Source organism: Somniosus microcephalus, chromosome 8 (genome assembly GCF_052327205.1).
Source record: "Somniosus microcephalus isolate GS21.2 chromosome 8, FLI_Smic_1.0, whole genome shotgun sequence".
In the NCBI taxonomy this organism is placed as follows: domain Eukaryota; kingdom Metazoa; phylum Chordata; class Chondrichthyes; order Squaliformes; family Somniosidae; genus Somniosus; species Somniosus microcephalus.
The window spans coordinates 44,048,240-44,074,333 of NC_140994.1; the positions used below are offsets into that span (position 1 = coordinate 44,048,240).

Below are 26,094 nucleotides of genomic sequence, written 5' to 3' on the forward strand. Positions count from 1 at the left end.
CCCTTATACCTCCCCCTTTCCCACTGTCCAGGGCCCCAAACACCCCTTCCAGGCGAAACAGCGATTTACTTGTACTTCTTGCAATCTAATATACTGTATTCGCTGCTCACGATGTGGTCTCCTCTACATTGGGGAGACCAAACGCAGATTGGGTGACCGCTTTGCGGAACACCTCTGTTCAGTCCGTAAGGATGACCCCGAGCTTCCGGTCGCCTGTCATTTTAATTCACCGCCCCATTCCCACTCAGACCTCACTGTACTCGGGCTCTTGCATTGTTCCATGGAAGCTCAGCGTAAGCTCGAGGAACAGCACCTCATCTTCCGATTAGGCACTTTACAGTCTTCCGGACTCAATATCGAGTTCAACAATTTCAGATCATAACCTCGGCCCCTATTACATTTTTACTTATTTTTTACTTTGTTTTGGCCCTTCCCCCCACCTTTTTTCTCTCCCACATGGCAGATGTCTCCCATTCTGCCAGCGCATTTCACACCTAATCTAGAGCCGTCTTTTGTCTCCACTAGTCCTATCACCATCTCGTCTCGTTTTGCATACCTCTTAATGTCTCTTCACTTCTCTTTTGTTCTCTCCCAGCCTGGCCTCTTAATCTATTTCATTTCCTGTGCTTTTTCAGTCTTGACAAAGGGTTTGACCCGAAACGTTGACTCTATTTTCTCTCCACGGATGTTGCCTGGCCTGCTGAGTTTTTCCAGCATTTTCTGTTGTTATTTCGGATTTCCAGCATCTGCAGTATTTTGCTATCGTATCAGTAGTTTATGTTCTGCTTCACTTTGTGTGCAATGTGCAAATATTGGCAGGCATAACCACTAAATTATGTTTGTGTACAATTTAATGTTTGGGGCCTTTTCCCTAGCACAAAGTTGTAGTGTATGTACCTTTAAGAGAGAATTACTTTTACAGCTCCTGTATACTGTAGTACCGGCAGTGACCACACCTGTATATAAGCCTTGAGCATGCCTCTGTACCCCAGTCTTGAGACTACCCTACTCCAGTAAATACCTGTTGATTGTTAAGTTACAGCATCCGTGTGGTTATTGAAAAACATCATACTCTCAGAATCACGGATCTAACAGTGGCGACGAGTGTCGATTCGAATCTACCTGCAACTCTGCATTTCCCTTCGAGGATTCGCTCCGGGAGGGCGGTGAAAGAAAGTCGAGGCCAGAAACACGGGCGTCGACCTCGAGCAACCGCCCAGTCGTCCGGCAGAGAGTGAACATCGCAGGGGAGGCTGTGGAGAGCCGGGCTTGGTTCCCCAGCCACGACGATCAGCAATAGACTGACGACAGGTACAACGCAGACCCTTCCCGGACAGCGGCGGCTGGAGCCGACCGACGGCGGAGAGAAAGCCGAGCAGCGTCGACGGAGTAAGACAGAGGGTGAAGCGCACAGGGCGCAGCCGGGGGTTGAAAACCGAGCGGCGTCGAGGAAAAACAAAACGGAGAGAGAGAGGGTAAAGCAACAGCCGGGTTCAGGACCGAGCGGCAGAAACGGGAAAGGCGCACAAAAAAAAAGAACGCGCAGAGCACAGCCAGGGCTCAAGGGCTGAACAGTGTCTGCGGGGAGAAGAAGGGAGAGTGCGGGAGACGCCATTGAGCCGCGGAGAAGAAGGAAGAGCGCGGGAGACGCCATTTTTAGAAGCTGCAGCGGAGAAGAAGGGCGAGCGCGGGAAGGAAGGAAAGCGCGGGAGACGCCATTTTGTGCCAGCAGAGAAGAAGGGGAAGCGCGGGAGATGCCATTTTTGACAGTTAAATCACACCCAGGGATGCAGAAGAGTGGCAGTATCTCTACGTTCGACAATGAAGTCGAAGATTGGGCGACATATGTGGAACATATTGAGGTGTACTGCAGGGCGAATGAAGTGCCAGACGCTAGGAAAGCACTGGTTTTGTTAAATTCCATGGATGCAAAAACTTATGGGTTACTGCGAAACCTAATAACCCCAGAGAAGCCTGTGAACAAGAATTTCGAAAGCATAGTAGAAATCCTACAGGACCACTTAAACTCCACACCGCTGCTGATAGCAGAACGATTTAAGTTCCATAAAAGGAACCAACACAAAGACGAAAGCAATGCTGACTACCTAACGGAACTGCGCAAGCTATCGAAACACTGCCAGTTTGGAGCAGGACTAGCAGATACGTTAAGGGATAAGTTTGTGTGTGGGCTGCAAAGTGAAGGAACACAGAAACGGCTTCTATCAGAAAAGGATCTTACGCTGGACAAGGCTTTCAGTACGGCAGTATCACACGAAGCAGCCGCAAGGAGCGCTGCAGACATACAACGGAGACCGCAAGAATATGGCACCAATGAAATGTCCTTTGGAACAGGGAAGTGCTATCACTGCGGCAGAACAACACACGACCAGAAGGATTGTTGGTTCAAGGACCAAGTGTGCAGACAGTGTGGAAAAGCAGGACACATAGCAAGAGTCTGCAGGTCTGGGAAGAAAACCAACAGTAAGAAATCTCCACAGGAGAAGTACAAAAAGGTACACAAGGTGATGGACAGTAGTTCAGACGAACAGAAAAGTGACACAGACTCCGGAAGCAAGGAGCTGGGTTGTCTGAAACTACATAAGGTAGCCAAAATGGAGGATCACCAGACTACCTGGGTTACACTCAAGATAGACGGAGTCCAAGTGAAAATGGAATTGGACACAGGATCAGCCCTAACAGTCATAAACCAAAGGGACTACAAGTGGCTATTTTCACATATACCCTTGAAAGCTACAGAGATTGTCTTGAAGACGTACACGGGGCAAAAAGTCTACCCCAAAGGAAAAATAAGGGTGAAAGTGATATATAAAGGCCAGGAAATACCTAAAATGGATATATATGTATTGCCAGATGGAGGACCACCACTGCTAGGACGTGAATGGATCAGAAGATACAATTAGATTGGCATTCCATACAGGCACTGAAGGTTGAGGCCAAAAAGGATGACGACGTCACACCTGGACGACTGTCAAAAATGCTAACTGACGCAAAAGAAGTGTTCCAGGAGGGACTCGGAACACTAAAAGGCATAACAGCAATGATTAAAATAGAGGAAAATGCAAGCCCAAAGTTTCTTAAGGCCAGACCAGTGCCTTATGCGATCAGACCAGCTGTCGAAGCAGAGCTGGAAGGGTTGGAACGTTCAGGAGTACTGTCCAAAGTAGACTGGAGCGAGTGGGCTACACCCATCATTCCTGTAATGAAGAGGTCGTTGAGTAATACGCCTGGGGAACCAAAGAAGGTCCGCATCTGTGGGGATTTTAAGGTGACAGTGAACCCAGTCCTTCACACGGTACAATATCCGCTTCCACGAATTGAGGATATTTTCGCCTCACTATCTGGAGGTAAACGCTTCACCAAAATTGATCTAGCCCAGGCGTACTTGCAAATGGAGGTAGAAGAAGCCTCGAAACAATACCTTATGATTAACACTCATAAAGGTCTCTATCAATACAACCGGCTGGTGTTCGGGGTAGCATCGGCTCCGTCTATTTGGCAAAGGGCAATGGATCAAGTCCTGCAAGGGATTCCAGGGACCTAGTGTTATTTGGACGACATCCTGGTCATGGGCGAAAATGACAGTGATCACCTCGCCAACTTGGAGAAGGTGCTCACCAGATTAAAGGAATATGGGCTATGAGCTAATCGCCACAAGTGCGAGTTTTTCCAGAAGCAGATCTCGTATTGTGGCCACGTCATCGATGAAGAGGGGTTACATAAGTCCCCTGAAAAGATTGAGGCAGTAGTCAAGGCTCCAGCACCGGAAAATGTGTCACAACTGAGGTCGTTCCTCAGGCTGGTAAACTACTACCATAAGTTCTTACCAAATTTGTCCACGGTATTACACCCACTGAACACCCTACTGCAAACAGGGGTACCATGGAAGTGGAATGACGAACGTAGACGAGCTTTCCAGAAGTGTAAAGAATTGATCACATCAAAAGAGGTGTTGGCCCATTTCAACACAGCACTACCAATTCGTTTGGCATGTGATGCATCACCCTATGGTATTGGAGTGGTGCTGTCGCACAAATTCCCAGACGGGTTGGAGAGGCCAGTAGCCTTTGCGTCTCGGTCACTAACCTCAGCCGAGCGCAACTACGCCCAGATTGACAGGGAGGCCCTCAGCCTAGTATGGGGAGTAAAATAATTCAACCACTATCTGCATGGGCAGAAGTTCACCTTGCTGACTGACCACCAACCACTTGTCTCCATCTTTAATCCTAAGAAGGGCGTTCCAGTAATGACGGCACAACGGTTACAAAGATGGTCCCTGTTTCTAGGGGCGAATCAATATGAAATAGAATATAAAGGCACGAAACAGCATGGAAACGCTGATGGGCTATCGTGCCTGCCACTGCCTACTGTGGAGGAAGCACCAGCAGTGGACCCTATCGAGATATTTTATTCGTCAATAATTGAACGATTGCCAGTAACGAACGCGGATATAGAGAAGGAGACCCGCAATGATCCGACGCTGTCTCGGGTATATGATTTGACGGTGAGGGGATGGCCAACACATGGCGACTCACTGTTGCCAGCATTCTCATCCAGAAGAGAACAGCTGTCAGTATGCCAGGGGACAGTGATGTGTGGATCCAGAGTGGTGATTCCACCCAAGTTAAGGGAGAGAGTGCTAAATGAGCTACATGAAGGTCATCTGGGGGGAGTGAAAATGAAAAGCCTTGCTAGGGCTTATGTGTGGTGGCCGGGAATCGATCAACAAATCGAAGACCTAACCAAGAGCTGCTCAGGATGCCAGAAGGTCCAAAATGCACCACCACATGCCCCTCTACACCCATGGGAGTGGCCCTCCTCTCCATGGCAATGGGTGCATATTGATTTTGCTGGTCCATTCATGGACTCAATGTTCTTAATAGCAGTGGATGCTCATTCGAAGTGGCCTGAGGTGATAAAAATGTCCTCAACCACTACAGAGAAAACGATTGCAGTCCTATGGACCATATTTGCCAGAAATGGCTTGCCAGAGCAGATTTGCTCTGATAATGGACCACAGTTTGTGTCCGAAGAGTTTCGAAAATTTATGAGAAGGAATGGGGTAAGGCATTACACATCCGCCCCGTATCATCCAGCCACAAATGGATTGGCTGAGAAGTTCGTACAAACCTTTAAGAAGGCGATAAAGGCCATGTGCGATGATGAAATTCCACTACAGCATAAGGTGGACAATTTCTTATTAGCCTACCAAAACGCGACACATGCAGTTACCAACCAGACCCCGGCCATGATGTTCTTTAACCGAAGGTTGCGATCTCGTCTGGACTTGCTTAGACCAAATGTGCGAAGAAATGTTGAGGATAAACAATTCCAGCACATCAATGAGAAGCCGACAAGGAGCTTCAATGTAGGACAACCAGTCTTGGCCCGTGACTACCGAACAGAGAAATGGCAACCCGGAACGATATGCACATGGCAGGGGCCATTAATGTACGCAGTGGATGTCGGGGAGAACATTGTGAGACGACACGTTGATCAGATCTTAGCGTCACAGGAACGAGTCAACCCCATGTCTTGCGTACCTGGGGATGAACCCGACATACCGGTAGCATCTACCTCCGAACCAGTAGCAGTGGAACCCGATGAACTAACCGATAAAAAGAGGCCAGAATCGCCTCCGCACCAAGAACAAGCACCTCAGGAAAGGCGCTATCCCGAAAGGATCAGGAAGCCGCCCCAAAGACTGAATCTATAAATGGACTATTGTTGTTTAATGTACATGTTAAAGTGTTAATTGTTATTTGAATATTATGGGTACTAATCTAAAAGGGGAGGAATCGTAGTGTATGTACCTTTAAAAGAGAACTACTTTTACAGCTCCTGTGTACTGTAGTACCGGCAGTGACCACACCTGTATATAAGCCTTGAGCATGCCTCTGTACCCCAGTCTTGAGACTACCCTACTCCAGTAAATACCTGTTGATTGTTAAGTTACAGCATCTATGTGGTTATTGAAAAACATCATACTCTCAGAATCACGGATCTAACAAAAGTAACCTTTTCCACAGAGAAAGATGATCGTGGCTAATATTGAGATGACAGTTCACAAACATACATCTTTGCAGGATTGTTTTGAGGTTTTGAAAACCATAAAAAATGTTTTTAATAAAACAATGGAATCCTGTCAAGACAGAACAGAATGGAAAAGGACAGGACAGGTTATGATTAGAGAAAATGGAAATGAACAGGATGAAATAAGATGGAATAACATAACAGGATGGTACAGGGAAAGATGAGATGTGATGGCAAAAGTTTGGGGGAAAAAGGATTAGCATAAGGTGAGATAGTTCTTAAAACATTAAAAAAAAGTTAATTCTTAGAATCTGGGCGTTGCTGGCAAGGCCAACATTTATTGCCCATCCCTAGTTGCCCTTGAAAAGGTGATGGGTGAGCCGCCTTCTCAAACCGCTGTAGTGTGTGTGGTGAACGTACTCCCACAGTGCTGTTAGGGAGGGAGTTCCAGGATTTTGACCCAGCGACGATGAAGGAACGTTGATATACTTCCAAGTCAGGGTGGTGTGTGACTTGGAGGGGAACTTGGAGGTTGTGGTGTTCCCATGCGCCTGCTGCCCTTGTTCTTCTAGGTGGCAGAGGGCGCGGGTTTGGGAAGTGCTGCCGAAGAAGCATTGGCAAGTTGCTGCAGTGCATCTTGTAGATGGTACACACTGCAGCCATGGTACGCCGGTGGTGGAGGGAGTGAATGTTTAAGGTGGTGGATGGGGTGCCAATCAAGCAGGCTGCTTTGTCTTGGATGGTGTTGAGCTTCTTGAGTGTTGTTGGAGCTGCATTCATCCAGGCAAGTGGAGAGTATTCCATAACTTGTATTTCATGACTTGTGCCTTGTAGATGGTGGAAAGGCTTTGGGGAGTCAGGAAGTGAGACACTTGCTGCAGAATACCCAGCCTCTGACCTGCTCTTGTTGCCACTGTATTTATGTGGCTGGTCCAGTTAAGTTTCTGGTCAATGGTGACCCCCAGGATATTGATGGTGGGGGATTCGGCGATGCTAATGCTGTTGAATGTTAAGGGGCGGTGGTTAGATGCTCGCTTGTTGGCGATAGCCATTGCCTAGCACTTCTGTGGCATGAATGTTACCTGCCACTTATCAGCCCAAGCGCCCAAGCCTGAATGTCGTCCAGGTCTTGCTGCATGTGGACATCGACTGCTTCATTATCTGAGGAGTTGCGAATAGCACTGAACATTGTGCAGTCATCAGCGAACAACCCCACTTCTGACCTTATGATGGAGGGAAGGTCATTGATGAAGCAGCTGAAGATGGTTGGGCCTAGGACACTGCTGCAGCGATGTACTGGGGCTGTGATGATTGACCTCCAACCACCACAACCATCTTCCTTTGTGCTAGGTATGACTCCAGCCAGTGGATCATTTTCCCCCCCGATTCCCATTGACTTCAATTTTACTAGGGCTCCTTGGTGTCACACTCAGTCAAATGGTGTCTTGATGTCAAGGGCAGTCACTCTCACCTCACCTCTGGAATTCACCTCTTTTGTCCATGTTTAGACCAAGGCTGTATGAGGTCTGGAGCTGTGTGGTCCTGGCAGAACCGAAACTGGGCCTCAGCGAGCCGGTTATTGGTCAGTAAGTACTGCTTAATAGCACTATCGATGATACCTTCCATCACTTTGTTGACGATTGAGAGTAGACTGATGGGGCGGTAATTAGCCAGATTGGATTTCTCCTGCTTTTTGTGGACAGGTCATACCTGGGCAGTTTTCCACATTGTTGGATAGATGCTAGTGTTATAGCTGTACTGGAACAGCTTGGCTAGAGGCGCGGCTAGTTCTGGAGCACAAGTCTTCAGCACGACAGCCGGGATGTTCTCGGGCCCATAGCCTTTGTTGTATCCAGTGTGTTCAGCTGTTTCTTGATGTCACGTGGAGTGACTCGAATTGGCTGAAGACTGGCTTCTGTGATGGTAGGGACATCAGGAGGAGGCCAATATGGATCATCCACTCGGCACTTCTGGTTGAAGATGGTTGCAAATGCTTCAGCCTTTTGCACTCACGTGCAGGGCTCCATCATCATTGAGGATGTGGATATTCATGGAGCCTCCTCCTCCCATTAGTCATTTAATGGTCCACCACCATTCACGACTGGATGTGGCAGGACTGCAGAGCTTTGATCTGATCCGTTGATTGTGAGATCGCGTAGCTCTGTCTATAGCATGCTGCTTCCGCTTTTTAGCATGCATGTAGTCCTGTGTTGCAGCTTCCCCAGGATGGTACTGCATTTTTAGGTACACCTGGTGCTGATCCTGGCATGCTCTTCTACACTCCTTATTGAACCAGGGTTGATCCCCTGGCTTGATGGTAATGGTAGAGTGAGGGATATGCTGGGCCATGAGGTTATAGATTGTGATGGAATACAATTCTGCTACTGCTGATGGCCCACAGCACCTCATGGGTAGATGCTGAGAGGATGTTTCCCCTCTTGGGGGAATCTAGAACTAGGGGGCATAGTTTCAGAATAAGGGTCGCCCATTTAAGGACGGAGATGAGGAGGAATTTCTTCTCTGAGGGTTGTGAATCTTTGGAATTCTCTACCCCAGAGAGCTGTGGAGGCGGAGTCAGTGAATATATTCAAGGGCTGAGATAGACAGATATTTGAGCTACAGGGGAGTCAAGGGTTATGGGGAACAGGCAGAAAAGTGGACTTAAGGCCAAGATCAGATCAGCCATGGTCTTATTGCAGGCTCGAGGGGCCAAATGGCCTACTCCTGCTCCTATTTCTTATGGGCTGTGATGTGCCATCAATAACTCAAAGACAAGGAGTTTAAAGAATTCAACTGAAGGCTTTTAATCACTAAGAACATTGCAGGTCTTTCCACATCGGGTTCGTCTGATAGAATGACTCATACAGCTCTTGAGACCTTTATATGACAAAAGACAGGGGCGTAGCCAATACACACAATAGGAAAAAGGGGGCGGTACACACAATACAAAGCAGGTAAAACACAGGGGCTGATGAAGGCATATATTTCATCACATTCACCCCTTCTACAGATTTAGTCTGTCCGGGGGTGTGATAGTCCTTCCTGAACGTCGCAACAGTACCTCGGGTTCCGACCGGGTGTCCGTGGTGCCCTCCTGTGTTGGGGGTGTTGCAGGTACTTCTGGGGGTGGTGAGCCTGGGGATGGTGGAGGTTCTTCTGGGGGTGGTGGTGATGGGTCATCGTCGCTTCCTGCCAAGGCGAGGTCCTTTATGGACACGGTGTCCTCTCGCCCGTCGGCGTGCTTGACGTACGCGTACTGTGGGTTTGCGTGGAGTAGGTGTACTGCCTCCACGAGGGGATCCGTTTTGTGGCCCCTCACATGCTTCCGTAATAGGACTGTCCCTGGGGTGGAGAGCCACGAGGGTAGGGACACTCCTGAGGTTGATTTGCGGGGAAAAACAAACATCTTCTCGTGAGGAGTGGCGTTAGCAGCAGTACACAGTAGCGACCTTATCGAGTGGAGTACGTCTGGGAGGACCTCTTGCCAGCGGGAGGTGGGGAGGCCTTTAGACCTTAGTGCTAAGGTGACCGCCTTCCACACTGTCGCGTTCTCCCTCTCCACTTGCCCATTACCCCGGGGGTTATAACTAGTGGTCCGGCTCGTGGCTATCCCCTTCGAGAGCAGGTATTGCCGCAGTTCATCGCTCATGAACGACGCCCCCCTGTCAGTGTGGATGTAGTTAGGCATGCCGAACGTGCAAAACAGGTTGCCGAGGCACTTGATGACCGTGGCACTGGTCATGTCTGGGCAGGGGTAGGCGAATGGGAAGCGGGAGTACTCGTCCACAATGTTGAGAAAGTACACATTGCGGTCGGTGGAGGGGAGTGGTCCCTTGAAATCTAAGCTCAGGCGCTCGAATGGCCGTGTAGCTTTGATCAGGTGGGCTCGGTCGGGCCTGTAAAAACGGGGCTTGCATTCCGCACAGGTGCGGCAGTCCCTGGTCATAGACCGGACCTCCTCGATGGAATAGGGCAGGTTACGGGATTTTATAAAGTGAAATAGCCGGGTGACCCCCGGGTGGCAGAGGCCATTGTGGAGGCCCTGTAGCCTGTCCCCCTGGATGCTGGCACACATCCCTCGTGATAGGGTGTCGGGGGATTCGTTGAGGGCCCCTGGCCTATATACTATGTCGTACTCAAACGTGGAGAGTTCGATCCGCCACCTGAGAATTTTGTCGTTCTTGATCTTCCCCCTCTTTGTTGTTAAACATGAAGGCTACCGACCGCTGGTCGGTAAGCAGGGTGAAGCGTTTGCCGGCTAGGTAGTGCCTCCAGTGCCGCACTGCCTCCACTATGGCCTGGGCCTCCTTCTCTACCGAGGAGTGCCTGATCTCGGGCCCTTGGAGGGTTCTTGAGAAAAAGGCTACGGGCCGCCCATCCTGGTTGAAGGTGGCAGCTGAAGCGAAGTCGGACGCATCGCTTTCGACCTGGAAAGGGATGTTTTCGTCCACTGCCTGCAGCGCGGCCTTCTCAATGTCGTGTTTAATGCTGTTGAAGGCGGCGTGGGCCTCGGCCGTGAGCGGGAAGGACGTTGATTTCAGGAGGGGACGGGCCTTGTCGGAATAATTGGGGACCCATTGGGCGTAATAGGAGAAGAACCCCAGGCACCTTTTCAGGGCCTTGGGAGTGTTTGGTAGGGGTAGCTCTCGTAGGGGGCGCAATCGGTCGGGGTCCGGACCGATTTCCCCGTTTTCCACCACGCAGCCCAGGATACAGAGGCGCGTGGTGCTAAAGACACACTTATCCTCGTTGTAGGTGAGATTGAGTCTGAGGGCAGTTTTCAGAAATCTCGCGAGGTTCGAGTCGTGGTCTTGCTGGTCGTGGCTGCAGATGGTGACGTTATCTAGGTATGGGTAGGTGGCTGTTAACTGGTTCTCATCGACCATGCGGTCCATCTCCCGCTGGAAGACCGAGACCCCATTCGTTACCCCAAAGGGGACTCTGAGGAAGTGGTAGAGGCATCCGTTCGCCTCGAAGGCGGTGTATGGACGGTCCTCCGGCCTAATGGGGAGCTGGTGGTATGCCGATTTTAGGTCGATGGTGGAAAACTCCCGGTATTGCGCAATTTGGTTAACCATATTCGCTATGCGGGGCAGAGGGTAGGCGTCTAGCTGGGTGTATAGATTAACCGTCTGGCTATAATCTATCACCATCCGCTTCTTTTCGCTACCCTTAACTACTACTACCTGGGCGCGCCACGGGCTGGTACTGCATTCGATGATACCCTCCCGCTTGAGTCTTTCTACTTCCGACGCAATGAACCGTCTATCCTCCCAGCTGTACTGCCTACTCTTGGTCGCTATGGGTCGACAGTTGGGTGCGAGGTTGGCGAACAGAGAGGGCGGCTTGACCTTCAGGGTAGCCAGACCGCACACTGTGAGGGGCGGCTGGGACCCACCGTAGGTAAGCGTGATACTTTGGTGGTGGCACTGGAAGTCCAGACCCAAGATCACGCTCACACAGAGATCTGGCATTATCAATAGTTTAAAATCTCTGTAATCAGTGCCTTTTACCGACAACATAACCGCGCAGAAACCTGTAATTTTTGAGGTATGAGTCTTATCAGCCATGGCGATTTTGCCCTGTGTGGGGACTATCGTTAGTGAAAGTCGTTTTACCAGGCTAGGATGAATAAAGCTTTCGGTGCTCCCGCAGTCAATCAAGCATTTAACCTTGTTCCCGTTTACCTCTATGTCCATCATCGATTTAGACAACGGATGTGGCCTGGATTGATCCACTGTGATCGAGGCCACCAGTGGGTCCTGGAGGTCCGTGTAGTCGGGGCAAGATGGTGGACTCCATGAGGGTGGACAAGATGGCGTCCAAGATGGCCACCCCCACGGCGCGCACGCGGCGGTGGTGGAGTTGGAGGCGGGGTTCCCTCTGCAGACTTTGCTGAAATGTCCTTTCTTCCCGCATTTAAAACAGGTGGTGCCCTTCGCTGGGCACAGATGCCTGGAGTGTTTGTCCTGGCCGCAGAAGTAGCATTTCGGGCCCCGATGCATCGCGGCAGTAGTGGGGCTCCTGGGTGGGGGCTGGGGCTTCGATGGTGCTGGGCTGGCCTGAGACCTGGGAGGTGAAGATGGCTTCCAAGATGGCGGCCCCCACGGCGCGCACGAGGCGGAGTGGGCCACGTGGCCTGAGGAACAGGATTCAGAGTTCCTCTGGGCCATATCCAGCGATCGCGCTATGCCCATAGCCTGTTTTAAGTCCAGTCCCTCCTTTTCAAACAGTTTCTGCCGAATGTAATTTGAACTGAGGCCCGCAATAAAGGAGTCTCGGATCAGCTCCTCCGTGTACACGATGGCAGACACGGCCTTACAGTTACCGTCTCTGCCCAGTACTTTTAGGCTTAGCATGAAGTCCTCTAGTGACTCACCATGCCGCTGCATGCGGGTAGTCAGAAGATGCCTGGCGTACACCTCGTTTATTGGCCGCATGTAGTGGGCCTTCAGAATGGTGCAGGCATCCCCGTAGCTGGTGGCATCTTGGATGAGAGGGGAGACCCGATGGCTCACCCAGTTTCGCAGGATTCCCAGTTTCACGTCTCCGGTGGCGGTTGCGGCTGCTATGGCGGTGGATGAGTTTGCGATTAAAAATTCAAAGCATTGGAACCAGTGTCCGAACTGTGTGGCTGCGTCTGAGGCATGGGGGTCCAGATCCAAGCGCTCTGGTTTCAGGAGTCGATCCATCTTGGTGTTTTAGTGATTAAAATTGATGTGCCATCAATAACTCAAAGACAAGGAGTTTAAAGGATTCAACTGAAGGCTTTTAATCACTAAGAACATTGCAGGTCTTTCCACATTGGGTTCGTCTGATAGAATGACTCATACAGCTCTTGAGACCTTTATATGACAAAAGACAGGGGCGTAGCCAATACACACAATAGGAAAAAGGGGGCGGTACACACAATACAAAGCAGGTAAAACACAGGGGCTGATGAAGACATATATTTCATCACAGGCTGCCCATCAAGTGGATTGCTTTGTTCTGGAAGGTGTGTGGGCTGAGCTGGGATGAGATTGGATAGGGTTGACTGGGAGGGGCAAGATGAAATGAGATAAGAAATGATCGGAGCCCAGCAACTTGGAAAAGTGTTGCAATGTGAAAGAAACAAACACCAGACGTTTTACCAAAAGTGCAACAACAAGTGGAGGATGGAGGACCTTTACTGTGTATGCGCTGTCTGCATCTATACCATCTCGGCTGCAATACTGGAGGGAGCTACTATGAGCCAAATTAATTTCAATATCCAGTGAAGAAGTGCACATGGGTTGCATAGTGGGAAACAAGTACAGAACTTAATTTGGGGCGCACGCAGGGAAAAGCAAATCCAACTAGTCCTGTAGTAGCTGCTAAAAATGACCTCCTCAGCAATGATAAATATCCTAATAAATACTTGTCAACTTACTTCTCTCCCCAGGATAGTGGCAATTCTGATAACATTTGGTGCTGATGTTAACCAGAAGAATGGCAGCGGTAAAGACAGGTAAGGTGAAATAAAGATTAAAGCAAATGGTAGAAAGTCATCAGGGAGATTGTTTGACAACCTGGTTTAGCCTAGTGATGAATTAAATTCTGATTGTGTTGAATCATATGTAAAAAAATATGGCTTTAATCTTCAAGTTTAATTTTAGATACCATGACTTCAATATACTGTTTCTGAAATGTGGAAAATACTTGAAAGAAAAGAAACCCATATGTGACATTTTTGGGCAGAATTTGTACCCTCTCTTCTCACGTTACAGCTTAATGCTAGCCTGTTTTGCTGGACACCTGGATGTTGTTAAATGTCTTCGGAGATTTGGAGCTATGTGGGAAGCCCGAGACAACGGCGGTTCATCTGCCATGCACTGGGCTACAGATGGGGAACACCTCAATGTGATTGAATGGATGATAAATGATGGTTGCAAGGTATGGAATTCATTAGAAAACTAGTTTTATAATTGTTAAACAAATGGAATCAATAAAAATCCTAATTTGTTCCACATGTTTTTGCTACATGACTGTTCTAATTTCCTCTAAAAGTGGCAGTTCTCATTTAAAATTGTAAAGGTGCCATCAAAAGAGGTCAAATTAAAAGAGAACTATGGGGGTGTTTTGCTGGAGCTGTAGGACAGCATTGAGTTGGTGGAGAATAGAGAGATTTTCCCTCTCTTTCTAAGTTATGATATACATGAGCTGGGAATAGTTGATAGTCTCACCGGTTGATAAAAAAAAAGTTTCACTCCTCAGCATTGACATCCCACATTTTCATGACCATAAAAATTTATACATCCCAAAAATGGTTGATTAGAAACAACATGTATCCAACTTAGCCCTATCTCATTAACCCAAAATATTCACTGTTTTCCCTTTCCACACGTTAAAGTGCAATAGCACATCTGGAAATACTGCACCTTGTTTCCTGACTTCAAGCGTACTGGTGACCATAGAGTTTCAGAGTCTGAGCTTGGTGTGGATTCAACTTGAACTCGGCACCAGGTGTGAGTAATGGCTGATTCAAATGTTGAACTTTTCCTGGTGTTTATTTTAAATTATTTAAGATAATTTTCAATAAATAAAGCTATCAAAATGGCAAGTTGATTGCACAGCATATTGTAGCACCAGTACCTTCGTGTAGTGCCTGTAATGAACCACATAGTGAATGTTCAGCTGTTCTCTTCTGGAGTGGCCGAGGGTGTGCCGACATGGCAGAAGGAAGAATCGGTGGACTCGTCACCCCAGACTGCTCTTACAAACATCCAAGCAGCAAACAGTAGAGCTGCAATGGCAGAGAATTTTCAGAAGTGACAGGGGAAAGCAACTTGCCAAAATAAGTAATAGAAGGGCGGCTGGATTTATGCGCCATGCCCGTATGTGATGAGTATTGAACTTATTCTTCCTACACCAGTATCACCAGTCCTCACTGGCTGTATTACATAATAAAGTAACCAAGGATGTTTTCATATGACATACATACTTGCTGTGGTATTTCTTCTGTTTATTATGAATAGGTTGACATGACTGATGGATACTCACTGTGGACACCACTAATGCGAGTTGCAGCCCTGAGTGGCAATGCCGAGATTGCTTCTCTTTTAATTAAAGCAGGCGCAAATGTGAATATCCAAGATAAAATGGGGAAAACACCACTGATGGTAGGAATTTGAGCTTTTTCCTGATGTACAGCACCTCATACCACACTGTTAGCCCAGACATCCTCAGGCTGCAATGGTAATACTGACAACCTCACACTGAAGTCGTAATACAGACATCTTCATACTGCAATATTAGTAGCAAGCCACACGCGATGTATACTCAGAGGCCCTCACACTAAAATGTTGGTATACTGAGCGTTATATGTAATACCTCATCAGAGACCTTCATACTATTTCAAGATGCATACTATACCTCCTCCTATACAAACATTATCCCCGCTGATGCCCCATATATACTGATGTGAAACTGAGCCCTCAATAAGATGAATCCTCTATAACAAGTTTTGAAGCTAAAGGCCTAGAAATTCAGTTAGGGGCGCCCAGAATTACCGCTGCGCACGGAGCCACTTGCGCCAGCGGGAAATTCACTTTCAGCGCCCCAAGTGGAAGCCGGCCGCTAAACAAAGGTTTCGGCGCCCCGCTTGGGGCGCTGAAACTGAATATCGGCGTGTAAAGTGCCGCAGCGCCACCCGCTGCGGGACGGCAGCCTGCGGTACTGCAGGCCCTCCTCTCATTCTTAAGGGGGAGGTGCCTGCAACAGCGCGATCCCCGCTCGCGAGTGCCGGCAAATGAGCCCGGCACCAAGGAGAAGTGCCGGGCTCTCTGGAAACAGCCGGCAATGCCGCGGGGGGGGGGGGGGTATAGGAGGCCGGGGAAGGAGGTGCGGGCAGGCGGCCGCCGAAAAAGCAGCCGGCCGCACCTCCACCTTAACTCGCCCTAGTACCGGCACAGGTAGGCCCCGTGTACCGGTCGATGTTTGCGGCCGGCGCGGCAGCAACCAAATATGGCCAGCGGGGCGATAGCGGGGCGCTGCGCACACCGATGACGTCATCGGTGGCGGCGCAGCGCTAATGGCTAACGCCGCCATTAGCGCCCCGCTAAATATCGCGGTAGGTTTGCACAGTGGCGCAAAAGCCCTCTTTGGGCGCAAACTGGTGGCGCAGGCCACTGAATTTCTAGGCCAAAGCCTTTTGTATCCAGACTCAATATGGCAATAAGTACCTCATCCACCAGGGAAGGAACATATGACAAAGAGGGAACTGCAATATTGTTGTGTCAGAGATCCTGGCCTGGATTTTCCTTTGCTATTCTGCCCCAAATCAGGCAATATAGCAGAAGAAAATCCAGGAAAATCAGACTGCTACCACCCTGCCCGATCTAAAATTTCCTCCCCTAATCACAGTGGGTAAGGCTGCCATTTCACTGCCATACCACATGTAAATTATGGTGGAGTGGCAGAGCCTGGTAACCTGGCTGATTTCCCTGCCTTCTGTTCCAATCCCACTAACCCAAGGGACCAGCAGGAGCAGCAGAAGAAGGCCCACTGAACCTCCATTTAAATGTTAATCCAGAATGAAACTGTGGAAGTAGAACAAGACGACACAGATTCCAACTAGTAAAAGCTAACTTTAGGACTGATATCAGGAGGTTCTTCTTCACGCAGAGTGTGATCGATACTTGGAATGGACTGCTGAGCAGAGTGGTGCAGGTGAACGCCCTGGAATCAATTAAAAAACAACTAGATGCAGCACTGGGGGGACTGTAGAGTTGTTCTGGATGGATGTATTAAAAAGGGTCGAATGGCCTTCTTCATCCGTAAGTAACTTGCAATCTTGTGAACACTTGTACCCACTAAAACCATGTTAACTCAGGCTGTAGCTGTTAACAATTTTGACAACATTTGAACAGTAACCACATGATTAACAGGACAATGATTACTTTGAGGGAATTGATAGTGGGGAGCACAGCAATCAATGGTCCAATGCTTCAGACACACACACACAAGAACTGACTGCTCCACTAAGGATGATGACGAAGAACCACAAGTTTTAATCTTGTTGCCAACAAGTCACATTAATGTTTTAAATGTTAAACTGAATTTCTCACTCACAAACAGGATGTGCACACCTCCCAACTGCATGTAAGCATTTGTAATGAGATAGGTGTAAGAGAAACAGGACATGGAAAGAATTTGAACAAAACAGAATTTTGCAATTAACAGTTGAATGGGCTCATCTTTCCTTTTGGTTTCTTAGGAGTTTCTGAAAGTTTTGTTTGTACTTGTACTGCTCCCTGCTTCCAGTGATCTGTAGACTAATTGTGTTATAAAATGCAGAAAATTAATCAAAGATTGTTCCTACTGCTTTGAAAAGCCTAGAAATATTTTGCCTGTATGGACTTTCAAACATGCCACTTTCTCTTTGACGGTGATTTGGATATGGTAGTTTTAACCTAATGAGTGTGTGCAGCATTAAAACCTCACTATCACCCTCCAAAGCCTCCTGGTGACTTTCTTGCTGAAAGTTTCACCCTGTTTTCCTCACCTTAGGCCGAGATTTTGTGAGGGGTTAGCGGGCGACATCAGCGGGTGGGAAAATGTTTTTTTTTTACAGTGGGTTGGGAACCTGCTGTCAACCTGCCGCAACGCACCTTTCCCAATGTTGGGTTTGTCAACACTGAGTAGACCTGACCGGCAGCGGCGGGGGATCCAATTAAAATCATTAGCATCTAGTTGACAGATACTTAACAGGGTTTTTTAACTTACCTTTTGACTTTAACTGCATGACCATGGGAACCACACTGTTCGGGGACCACGGCTGTCAACCTGAGGCGTGAATTCAATGGCCATTGCTCCAGCTGATTAGTTGACAGCTTCAAATGTACAGTAAGAGCTCCCACCTGACAGATCCTCACTTTCCTCAGCCACAAGCTGTTTCTCCGTCCATTTCCAGTACAGATTCTGCAGGCTTTCCACTTTCCACATGACGCGCCAGGTTGGCATCACCCCACATCAACACCATAAAGCATCCATATAATGCCCAAGCCATTCCTTTCATACTCATCACCATTGCGGGGGTGCCGTTATGTCTCACCATTCACTGCAACTCACTAAGCCACTTCTAAAGGTGCACACAAATCTGTCCAAGAACGGAAAGAGTTGAAAATAAAGGTTTCAATGTTTGACAGCATATTAACAGAAACTTTACATGAACATTGGATAAAACACCCAAGTGTCTAGGATGAGGGTGAGTGTGAGGGGTGGCTAGTGAGATGGGGATGTGATAATGTAAATAGAGAGAGAGAGGGATGGGTGGTGGTGCAAGGTAAGTTGGTGTGGGTAAGGATGTGCAGGGGTAGGGAAGGCAGAGTGATGGGGATGTAATGAGAGGCACAGGAGGATGAAGGTGAGTGTGGCTTTGTACTAACGTTTCATGATCTAATGAGATCATTGAAAGGTTTGCGCCACTGCACCCAGATCCTCCTGACGACATCCCTGCTTATGACCTCCTGTGCAATGCGCAACCGGGCTGTGTTGGTCTCCTGAGGAAGGTCTCTTCTGCCCATTGGAAGGGAAGAGAACCTCCCTGCGGTTGTGATTCCCTCCATAAGTATATGGAGGGAGTCATGGGAGAACCTAGGTGCAGCCCTGCACCTCTGTGCAGTGATTGTCAGTGTGTGCAGCACTTCAATGCTGTAGAACGCTGACAGCACAAACGTCAAAAGTAAGGTGGCCATGGTCCCTTTAAGGAAACCGGCTCAAGACACGTCATGAATGACGTCACCAGACCTGCTCCATCTAATTGGGTCAGGTAACGTGCTGGGCGGGCTTAACAAGCCCCAATAAGGTAAGTTCATTTTCCAGAGCAGGATGGAGCCAGCAGTGTGGCCGCAAGCCGACATCGCCCGCCCCGGACCTGCCGAGGTGAGCAAAATCTCAGCCTTGGTCTTTGTACTGAATTATTCCTCAGCCTCAGTGATTTGACCTTCATCTAAACCTTCATCTATCCTGCCTACTCTCCTCAGACTTCTCCTTGCTGTTGTCCTCACTCAATCCCACCCTGTAAACTCTCCTGTTTCCCATGCTGTCCACATCCTCCTGAATGCCCCAAACTCTCTAAATTCACTCTCTGTGCTGTGAAAATTATCCACAACACCCTACGCAGCATCCACTCTAGTTCCCAACTCCCTCTCCTGACCATCCACCTGCTATGGGGCCACTATCCCAGTTTTGATGCCCAGACCCTCATAATCTCCTATCCTCACCACTTCCCTGGTATAATGCCCACCTTCGTTTCTTCATATTTGAGGTCTTGACCGCAATTGGTGCAGACCTGGCCTGGTCACCAATTACCAAATCAGGTTCTGGCCAGATCTGGTTTGGTCAATCATGTCCTTAACTATACCTTTGAAGTTTCACAGTGATGTTTGAAGTTTCACAGGTTTCTTTTTTTTACTATTTATTTAAAATTGTAGGTTGCAGTGATCAACAGCCATGATAACCTAGTCCGATTGCTGCTGGAAAATGGGGCTGATCCTTATGTAACAAATGAGGTATTATAATACAGCTGTGTTCATGCTTTAAATAGACAGCCTCTCTTGGGAAGAGGGATTACATGATAAGAGACTGAATATTGAGGCCCCGACTTTCTGGTACACGCCTTCTGCCATGAAGTTGGTTGAGAGGGCAACAGAACGCCCAGGAAATAAGTTGGGACGTGGATATGCCAGGTCCCAGCCTCCACCGTCTGTTTCTGAGGAGCTTAGTTGGGGCAGAATTTTCGTCCCCTGCATCAGAAGGGGTGTGGCCAGGGGAAAGGGGCTCCCAGGCTGGCTTTCCCTGGCCCTGGCTGGGAATCCACTTGTAGGCTGGTATTCCGGATGAATAGAAGGGTATTGGCAGATGTGGGACCTACCTGTTGGTGCAGGCCTGGGACCTGGTTGGATTTCTGAAGTTTTAACAAAATGTTTAGATCTTTTCAGTCCCTTTATAAAAGGATCGATGGGGGCTCTGTTTGGCCTCTTCTGGGCCAGTGGTGCTGGCATGCAGTCAAGCAGTGTGGACATTTGCCACCCTCACTTCTGGTGTTCTCCCATAGTGGCATGATTGTCCGCAAGCCATATTTAAATTGGGGAGCATTCCACTTACGCCGTATTCTCTGCCCAGGTCACCAGCAGAGGTTCCTGATGGACTTTGGCCCTGTGGATTTTAGCCATTGAGTATCTTAGTTTTTAAAATTGCTCTTAATTTGCCAGTATCCTTAAATTTCAATACTAGGCTTTTTTGTACTTTTTTTAAATGGAAAAAAAAGCTGGAAACACTCATTCCCTGTCATTTGCTTGTGGCTATGGTAATAAAGGATGGAATCACTGCAATAGTGAGAAATGATATTGGGTCAAAGGATCAGGATAGTGAAACAGTTTGGGTGGAGATAAGGAATATTAAGGGGGAAAAGTCACTAGTGGGCGTAGTCTATAGGCCTCCTAACAGTTGCAACTCTATTGGTTGGAGTATAAATCAGGAAATAGTTGGGGCTTGTAATAAGGGAGCAGCTATAATCATGGGAGATTTTAATTTTCATATTGACTGGACAAATCAAATTGGGCAGGGAAGCCTTGAGGAAGAGTTCATAGAGTGCATTAGGGACGGGTTCCTTGAGCAGTATGTTACTGAACCAACCAGGGGGCAGGCAATCTTAGATCTGGTCCTGTGTAATGAGACAGGATTAATAAAAAATGTCCTAGTAAAGGATCCCCTTGGAATGAGTGACCATAACATGGTTGAATTCCAAATTCAGTTGAAGGGTGAGAGAGTTGGATCTCAAACCAGCGTACTAAGCTTAAATAAAGGAGACTATGAAGGTATGAGAGCAGAGTTGACTAAAGTGGACTGGGAAAATAGATTAAGGTGTAAGACGGTACAGGAGCAGTGGTGTACATTCAAGGAGATATTTCACAACTTGCAAGAAAAATATATTCCAGAGGAAAAAGGGGCATAAAAGAAAAGACAGCCATCCGTGGCTAAGTAAAGTAATAAAGGATAGTATCCGACTGAAAACAAGGGCATATAAAGTAGCCAAATCTAGTGGGAGGATAGAAGATTGGGAAGCATTTAAAAGCCAGCAAAGAATAACTAAAAGATTAATTAAGAAAGGGAAGATAGATTATGAAAGTAAACTAGCAAAAAATATAAAAACAGATAGCAAGAGTTTCTACAGTTATATAAAAAGAAAAAGGGTGGCTAAAGTGAATGTTGGTCCCTTAGAGGACGAGACCAGGAAATTAGTAGTGGGGAATATGGAGATGGCAAAAATGCTGAACAAATATTTTGTATCAGTCTTTACAGTAGAGGACACTAAAAATATCGCAACACTGGACAAACAGGGGGCTATAGGGGGGGAGGAGCTAAACACAATTAAAATCACTAAGGAGATGGTACTCAGTAGGATAATGGGACTTAAGGCGGATAAATCCCCTGGACCTGATGACTTACATCCTAGGGTCTTGAGAGAAGTAGCGGTAGGGATTGCGGATACATTGGTGGTGATTTTCCAAAACTCCCTGGATTCAGGAAAGGTCCCAGCAGATTGGAAAACTGCTAATGTAACACCCTTATTTAAAAAGGGAGGTAGACAAAAGGCTGGAAACTATATACCAGTTAGCCTAACATCTGTGGTTGGTAAAATGTTGGAGTCCATAATTAAGGAAGCAGTAACAGGACATTTGGATAAGCATAATTTAATCGGACAGAGTCAGCATGGTTTTATGAAGGGGAAATCATGCTTGACAAATTTGCTCGAATTCTTTGAGGACGTAACAAACAGGGTGGATAAAGGGGAACCAGTGGATGTGGTGTATTTGGACTTCCAAAAGGCATTTGACAAGGTGCCACACAAAAGATTACTGCACAAGATAAAAAATCACGGGATTGGGGGTAATATACTGGCATGGGTGGAAGATTGGCTATCTAACAGAAAACAGAGAGTTGGGATAAATGGTTCATTCTCGGGTTGGCAATCAGTAACTAATGGTGTTCCGCAGGGATCAGTGCTGGGACCCCAACTCTTTACAATCTATATTAATGATTTGGAGGAGGGGACCAAGTGCAACGTATCCAAGTTTGCTGACGATACAAAGATGGGAGGGAAAGCAGTGAGTGAGGAGGACATAAAAAACCTGCAAAAGGACATAGACAGGCTAAGTGAGTGGGCAGAAATTTGGCAGGTGGAATATTATGTTGGAAAGTGTGAGGTTATGCACTTTGGCATAAAAATTAAAGAGCAAGTTATTATCTAAATGGAAAGAAACTGCAAAGTGCTACAGTACAAAGGGATCTGGGGGTCCTGGTGCATGAAACACAGAAGGTTAGTATGCAGGTACAGCAGGTGATCAGGAAGGCCAATGGAATCTTGGCTTTTATTGCAAGGGGGATGGAGTATAAATGCAGGGAAGTCTTGCTTCAGTTATACAGGGTACTGGTGAGGCCACACCTGGAATACTGCGTACAGTATTGGTTTCCATAGTTAAGAAAAGATATACTTGCTCTCGAGGCAGTTCAGAGAAGGTTCACTCGGTTGATTCCGGAGATGAGGGGGTTGACTTATGAGGAAAGGTTGAGTAGGTTGGGCCTCTACTCATTGGAATTCAGAAGAATGAGAGGCGATCTTATCGAAACATATAAGATTGTGAGGGGGCTTGATCGGGTGGATGCGGGGAGGATGTTTCCACTGATGGGTGAGACTAGAACTAGGGGGCATAATCTTAGAATAAGGGGCTGCCGTTTCAAAACTGAGATGAGGAGAAACTTCTTCACTCAGAGGGTAGTAAATCTATGGAATTTGCTACCTCAGAGAGCTGTGGAAGCTGCAACATTAAATAAATTTAAAACGGAGATAGACAGTTTCCTAGCTGATAAGGGAATTAGGGGTTACGGGGAGCGGGCAGGGAAGTGGACGTGAGTCTAGGTTCGGATCAGCCATGATCCTATTGAATGGCGGAGCAGGCCCGAGGGGCCGTATGGCCTACTCCTGCTCCTACTTCTTATGTTCTTATGGTTGCATCCAGTATCACGTCAGATAAATGTTGAACTAAACTTTCCTCAGTCAGCAATTGATTTTGGTCAATCAGCTTTCGTTATTCAAATACTCACTGTTATTAAAGTGTTATTTTTGTTGTATGTATTAGAAATATATAACTAACAACTAATAGCTTACTATATTTGTGCAACACATCAAGTTTTTTCATATCAATACAGACTTCAGTTTTTTTTTAAAGTTTAAAGAGTGTACATATCCCCTAAGATCTGAATCAGTTGCATCTTGTATGTTAACACTGCAGGTTAGAAATGGTATCTATAGAAAAAATGTCAATATGAATGAGTTTTTAGACATACAGATCTTTATATCTCTCTCTGTTTGATTCCAGTATGGCATGAGTGTCCTGGAAATGGCCAAATCCTTTAGCACAGAGGTAATTGTGATCAATTTTATTGCTTCAGTGATGGATCAGTATTTTATTTTCACAATAATTGTTAATTTTTGCCTTTATGTAATGATGTACTGTTTATATTCTTTCTATTCTATAGAATGTGATCAGTCTGCTTGAAGAGTTTGGAAGACAATACAGAAATTGCCTTTGGCCAAGGTCAAAGGCAAACTAATTCCAATTCACTTTGTATTCACTGACTAAATTGTGCTTCTCAAGTTGGAAATGTTACTGGTAATAAATTATTAGTGTTAAAATGTCTGAATATTTTTCAGGATTCCCTCTAATTTTTTGTGAGGATGTAAAGTCCTTTCTTTTTCTACTGGTCTGTCTGGGTTACACATCAGTTGCCCATGAGGAGTTGGACGGGTGTGCCCTGCTTCTGCCAGTGCAGTTTTGAAGCGGGCCTGATAGGAGGCTCATAACAGTGGCCTGGGATACATCTGCCTCCAACCATCCCTTGAGCTGGTGCTCCAACATAGTGCACCACAATGCTTTTAACCATATTAAACAAGGCGCTTCTCACAGTTGTAATGTATTATGAAGACATTTGTTGGACTTGTATTTTAAAAATACAAGGAATGTGTTCTGGAACTAGGAAGTAGAAAATATGATTAGGGACAAATTTTAATCACGTGTTAAGTGATATTTAAGAAGAAGGTACGGAGCAGATCATCAGTTGACAGAAAAACTGATATAAATTTACACATAATTTCAAATAAATGAGGACATTTTATACTGAATGCATTTGGGGACACTATGGCCGGAATTTTCCTTACCTGGGCGGGTCCGGTGCAGGCGGTGTCCGTAGCGGGTCGCGACCCCGCTGCTGGCTCCATCCCGCTGTAGAAAATGAACTTGCCTTAATAAGGCATATTAAGCCCGCCCAGCGCGTTACCCGGCCCAATGAGATGGAGCGGGTCTGGTGTCATCATTCATGACGCATTTTAAGCCAGGCTCCTTAAAGGGATCATGGCTACATTAAATGTTAAGTTTAATCTAACATAGTGGGTGTACAATAAAATAAAAGTTCTATATGAGTGACAAAAGAAATATTTAAATATTATCATTAAGTAATATGACGCCATCTACAAATCCGATCAAGAACATAAGTAAAAAATTACATTAATTGGGAAGTTATTGGTGCTTTAGCCACATATCTATAGACTTTTGTACCAGTAACTGGTACAAATAAAAGATGTATGTGTATAAGTAATACATAAAATTAAGCAGATTTAAAAAGTAATTGTAAAGGGGTGGATTTACAATCTTATGCAAGTTCAGCAGAAGAGCTGCGGAATCCCTGACAATGTAAATGGTGCTTACAATGTGTTTCTGGGATTTCTGCAGCTCTTCTGTTGAAGTTAACAATGGACAAGTGAAAGAACCTCTGCAGAAATTAACCCTAAAGTCTCAGACTGAAAAATTAAATTAGTTATATTCAGGGACTGAAAGCAAATTGAACCAGTGGAATAAGTGATGAGAATGAAATTGTTACAGTTGATGACTTGATTTAATCTGTAACTGGACAATCACAGTATACTGTGAGAAAAACCTGACCAGAAACAACACAAAAATTTATTTAAATAGTATATGTCATTTTTTATAGTGCAGACCAATTCACTGCAATTACTGTTGGAGTTGGAATGCAACAACCAAGAATGGCCAATGAAAAATGTATTTCCCTCACCATCCAGGGTAGCACTTACATTCCCTTCAGGAATTTCTGAATTAACATTTACCAGCAGCTTTTCAAGTAGAACAGAATCCCCATCAATCTGTTAGCTGAAGTAATCAACATGTTTTTATTTTGGTTTGTTTTCCATGCTGTCAAGTAATCAGCTGGAGCAGTGACCACGGAACTCACGCCTCAGGTTGACAGACGTGGTTCCCGAGCTGCGTGAATCCCATGGCTATGCTGAAATTAAAAAAGTATGGGAGAAAAGGCTCTTAAGTGCCTGTAAAGTACCTCATAATTATTTCAATTGGGTCCCCCACCGCTGCAGGTCGGGTCGGCTCCACGGTGACAGACGTGCTTGGGGGAAAGGCACGTGGGAGCAAGATGACAGCGGGTTCCTGACCCGCCGTCAAAAGTAACAACTTTCCCACCCGACCCACCGCTGATCTTGCCCGCTACCATCCTGGAAAATTCAACCCTATGATACAGTTTTTACGATACATATGTGTGGATTAGTGCTACCCTCTCAGTTTTAATATGTTGATTGACTTGCTGTGCATTTCCAGCATTTTCTGTTTTTATTTCAGATTTGTAGCATTCATGATTTGCTTTTTACTTCTACTTTGTATCCGGTTTCTGCATACAGGATTCAGAAACAGCTAAGTATCTTATTTTAGGATTCAGTATACAAGAGACGTAAAAGACTAGTACTTTTTTTTAGGATTCAGGTTACAGGAGACAAAAGAGCTTAGCATTTTATTCTATTTATGGTTCAGTATTCTGAGCATAAAGGGTTGAGTTTTTTTTTTAAAGCATTAAGAGGGAGATATTCCCCGAGAGGGCCGCTAAGTGAAAAATGTTTGGAAAGTTAGTGCCAGGTGCTAACCTTTTCAAACATTTGTT

The 26,094-nt window shown here is 46.6% G+C and overlaps 1 protein-coding gene across 1 annotated transcript in view; it reads left to right on the forward strand.

The window, feature by feature from the left end:
• fank1 (fibronectin type III and ankyrin repeat domains 1) overlaps window positions 1-23,783 on the forward strand; it is an 81,325-nt gene extending 57,542 nt beyond the window's left edge. Inside the window, exons 6-11 of the mRNA XM_085996131.1 lie at window positions 13,475-13,540; window positions 13,800-13,965; window positions 15,048-15,191; window positions 19,506-19,583; window positions 23,454-23,498; window positions 23,614-23,783. Of these exons, the coding sequence (XP_085852257.1) occupies window positions 13,475-13,540; window positions 13,800-13,965; window positions 15,048-15,191; window positions 19,506-19,583; window positions 23,454-23,498; window positions 23,614-23,688 (574 nt within the window). The 3' untranslated portion in view covers window positions 23,689-23,783. The remainder of the gene's footprint in view (window positions 1-13,474; window positions 13,541-13,799; window positions 13,966-15,047; window positions 15,192-19,505; window positions 19,584-23,453; window positions 23,499-23,613) is intronic.
• The last annotated feature ends 2,311 nt before the right edge of the window (window positions 23,784-26,094 follow it).